The 4,203-nt window shown below is 63.0% G+C and overlaps 1 protein-coding gene across 1 annotated transcript; it reads left to right on the top strand.

Moving 5' to 3' along the window:
• The first annotated feature begins 356 nt into the window (after positions 1-356).
• On the top strand, positions 357-3,972 carry LOC132357111 (uncharacterized protein CXorf49 homolog). Its single transcript, XM_059910411.1, has 5 exons — positions 357-1,601; positions 2,271-2,427; positions 2,957-3,033; positions 3,302-3,347; positions 3,932-3,972. The coding sequence occupies exons 1-5, from the start codon at positions 357-359 to the stop codon at positions 3,970-3,972; spliced, it is 1,566 nt and encodes a 521-aa protein (XP_059766394.1).
• Positions 3,973-4,203: the final 231 nt, after the last annotated feature.

The following is a 4,203-nucleotide window of genomic DNA, read 5'->3' as shown; positions in this document are numbered from 1 at the left end:
GAGGCTTGACAGAGGGAGGCACTCCCACCATCCCCTTCGCCAGCCCACTGCCCGGACCGCCCACAGGCTTGGGGGCAAACCAGAGGCCCTCGACCCCATTGGTTAGGCCTCGAGGCGGCAGGCGAACAAGGCGCCCGCTGGTTGGCGGGGCCCGGACCAATGAGGAGGCCGCGGCGCGGGCGTGGGAGGCGCGCTGGAAGCCGCGCGTCGTCTCGTTTGAGGCGAGCTCGTGCGGCGCGTGAGGTGGCTGCCGCTGCCCTCTGAGCGCCGCCCGCCTCACCCGCCGTGACCGCGCCCGCGACCGCGACTCGGGCCATCGACCGTCGCCCCGGTTCCGGCGCCGCCAGGGTCGCGACATGAGCTCCCCCGATGAGGTGTCTGTGTGGGGAACGGGTTTCGGCCCAGAGGGCGGGGAGCGGGCCGGCGTCGGCCCGGCCGGCCCCACAGTCCCATGGGGACCCGACCCAGGCCCCGAGCCCGGGGAGCCGCGGAGCGGCGAGGGCGGGGGCGGCTTCCCGGACCCCGAGGGCTTCCAGTCGGAGCGGGAGATGCTGGAAGCGGGAGGGCCGGTGCCGTGGGGCCCCGAAGGCCGACCTGGCTCCCCGGCTGACGACACGAGGGACCTCCTGGACGAGGAGTCTGCGGCGGCCATCTTGCTGCAGCTGGCCGAGTGCGACGTGCTGGGCGTCCGCAGACACCCGTCCCCGGCGAGCTGCGCCGCCTTCGAAGTGTCCGCCGTGTGGGCCGGCCTCGAGGCGGGTCCCGGCGGTCGAGGAGCGCCCGACCAGAGCTGTGGGGAAGCGCCGCCAGCTCCGGCCCGCCCTCTCCACCTCGGTGGGCCCGAAGCGGGCCGGGCCTGGGCGAACCCTGAGAGAGGCCCTAAGCGTAGGTTGAACGTGGCTGCGGATCGCCAGCGGCTCCCCGAGGAAGGCCTGGCCTGGCTGCTGTCCAACCCCGAGTCCTCAGATGAGTTCAGTGAGACACAGCTGATGACGGTGAGCACTTACCCCAGAGGAGGAGGCCAGGCCGAGCCCAGCACACCCGAGGATCCCGGGGACACTCCCAGACACTCGAATTTCCAAGTCAGGGAGAATTTTCTTCACGTGCCAGGCTCTTCCCTGTCCTCGGCTCCGCGAGGACTCACTTCGGTTGTGGAAACGCAGGACGTGGGAGAGCAGGGCATCTCTTCCCCTAAGAAAATGCGGAGCGTGCTCTGGGGGAAGGGGGGCAGCAGGCCCAGCTACCCGGGAGCTGCTGCTGCTGCTGCTGCTGCAGGTGGCCTGCCGCGGGTCACTCCTAGGAAGAAGGGAGCCCAGGAGAAGAAATCCCTCAGGGGAGCCTCCAAACTTGCCCTGGGGACAACCTTCCCTTCCGGGGGAGAGCGAATCTCGGCAACTGCCCTGGAACCGGCCACCTTGCCCCCAATCTCTGGTATTCTGCTGCTTGGGAGATCCAAGAGGTATACCTTGGTCCCTTTGGGAACCGAACAGTCCAAGCACACCGGCGCTGGGAAGAAATCCGTGGCCAGGCGGGCAAGGGAGTCTGAGGCGGTGGCGGGAGAAGATAAGGACCCAAATAGAGACCCAGCCGCAAAGCGCCGAGTGAGTAGGCCATGCTCCTCCTCTCTCCCCACTCTTCCCCCACCCCCGCTCCAACCGCCCCCAGGACACACGTCTTCACCCATGCTGCCTCTGTCCATCCCTCAGGGGTCGTCATTGGGTGCCCCTCGGTCACTGGGTCATTAGGATGCCAGGTCGGGCTCCTTTTACTAGGGACAAACATTAAGGTAGCACTTCGGGTGTGCTGGGCCCGGTTCTCCACCCTCGGCCTGTTTCCAGCCTCCTCTGCGAGACTGGGGCTGGGATGGAAGGGAGGGCTGGTAGCTGAATTGGGTCGGGGGATCCCTTAAAAGCTTCCCCCAAAAGCCTCAGTATTTAGACTCACCAGCTTCCTGATTCCTACTTCCTAGCTGTTCCCCAGACCTTCCTTGCAGGGGACCTGGGCTTTCTCAGTGCCCCACTGTTGTCCCTAGATCAGCTCTGCCTGCTGGCCTGGGGCTGACTGAGGGAGAAAGTGCTAATGAGATCAGCCTTTCAATTCCCTTCCCAATTCCCTGCCTCACCCCGGCCGCGAATCACACAACACTCTCTCTCTCTCTCTCTCTCTCTCTCTCACACACACACACACACACACACATACATACACACACACCCCACACACCCCACACACACACATCCTTAGTCCAAATCGGTGAGAAATTCTTGTTTCAGCTGCCAGCTTACAGGCCAGGCACATCTTTTCCACGCATGCATCGTGGAAAAGCCAGCAGTGGCGACCTCAACACCAGAGGCCCCCAAGATCCAGGAAACTCAGAGCCCTTGGCCCTGAACCCAGGAGAAGTCATGCCCAGGGGGCCTGTCCCCTCAGGTGAGTGTCGTGGGTTTGATATGAGGGGAGGGGAGAGGGGTTGAGGACAGAAACCTCTGGCTCTGTCTCTGCTGGGGGCACAGCCTTGCTCCCAGGCAGCTTCTCCCACAGGAGACGGGGTGCTGGCAGGGCTGGCCTTGAGCCACATCATCCTCTGTGTGGGGTTTGTGCGGCCGGGGTGATCGGTGGCAGTGCCCCAAACAGCTCCTCCGGGTGTAGACTTGCAGGGGAACAGCCTTTTCTGTTAAGTCCTGTTCGCCCACATTGCTCTCCCACGTGCTGGCTGTGGCTGCAGCTCTGGGAGGGTCGAATCCAGAGCCACAGTCTTTGGGGACCGCGGTGGCGAAATGGCTGCCCCCGGGGAACAGGGGAGGCAGGCCCAGAGAGAAGGTTCGGGCTGCTGGGCAGAGCAGGGGCGGCTTGTTGCCAGCGGAGGGTGGTGCTGCCTCACCTCACGTTAGACCCCGCTTGGCCCTTTCCACCTCACTGGGAGCCTGGGAAGCTGGATTGTGTGTCCTTTCCCTCTCAGGTGACCGGGAGCCACTTGACCATCCCCCAAGACCGGAAAGGCAGCAGCAGCCACTGGGAACGCCGGGCTGTCCTTGGGTAATGCTTCCTCTGGCTCCTGGAAATGCAGGCCCAAACTCGAGGGCGGGATCTGGGTCCAAGTTCAACTGACATGTGTGGGGCCCCCCCTCCCCTGCCCCCATCGCGTACCCCACGGAGGGGAGCCCACCTCCTTTCCACTGAGGAGCCCTTGCCAGTCTAGCCACCCGGCTTTGGGATGGAGGGCCCTGGAGAGAGGAGAAGGTGGAGGAGAGAGGAGGCCAGAGTATACTAATCATTTCTCTTCCTCCTGTGTCTGCTGGCCTAGTGTCTCGTGCTACAGAGAGAAATAGACGACCTTAAGGAGCAACTTGGTATGAGGAACCAGGGACGGAGAGCGGTGTCTTAGTGCAGAACCCAGGTGGGCACCTGGGGTGGGGGTGGGCTGCAGGTGCAGTCGGCCTCGCAGGGACCAACATCCCTGTGGGGAGGAGAACCTAGCAGGCCTGGCCCTGGAGCCGGCTGTGCATGTACAGCTGGGCGTGTGTACAAGTAGCAAAGTACTGTCTGGACTGCATGCACACTTTGCCAACCAGACCAGTCCTAGGGAATCTCCTTCTGATAGGACTTTTAGAGATGCCTCGTTGATTTTTTCCTTGAACTGCTGCTTGGTGTGGCTTCTAAGGTTCTTGTTGGATTGTTTGTTTGTTTGTGTGACGAGTTCTGACTGGTTGTGGCACGGCCCACAGCATGAGAGCTGCTGGCACATTTTGTTTCCCTTTAGGAACCGGTTCCACATTCAATTTGGGTGGTGGGGAGTGATCAGGCCCAGAGCTCTTTGCATCGGGTCTGGAGGGGGTTTCAGGTTGCAGGGCTAGGCGGTTCCTCACGGGGATAGGGGGACGGGCTTCTATATCCCTCTGTCTGGAGCGCCTGCTAATGCCTGTCCCTGTTGCAGCCGCCATGCAGTACCAGGCTGACAAGTTCCAGACCCTTTGAAGTGAGTGTTACACACACCGTACCCCTTCCCACAGTCCTGGCTGTTGAGCAGGGCTGGGGGCTGGCCCTGGCTTGAGGCTCTTCCCTGACTCCGCTGTTTCACAGGTTGAGCCCAGCGTCTTCCTGCAAGAGGAGCAGCTGGTACCTTTGGGGCCCGGGAGCTGTGGCCAAGCTCGTTCCCTCCTGTTCTGCCTCAGCTAGGGCTTCCTCTCCCCCTTGTTTTGCCCCCGC

This window comes from Balaenoptera ricei, chromosome X (assembly GCF_028023285.1).
Source record: "Balaenoptera ricei isolate mBalRic1 chromosome X, mBalRic1.hap2, whole genome shotgun sequence".
Classification (NCBI taxonomy): Eukaryota; Metazoa; Chordata; class Mammalia; order Artiodactyla; family Balaenopteridae; genus Balaenoptera; species Balaenoptera ricei.
This window is presented reverse-complemented; position numbering and strand designations above follow the sequence as displayed.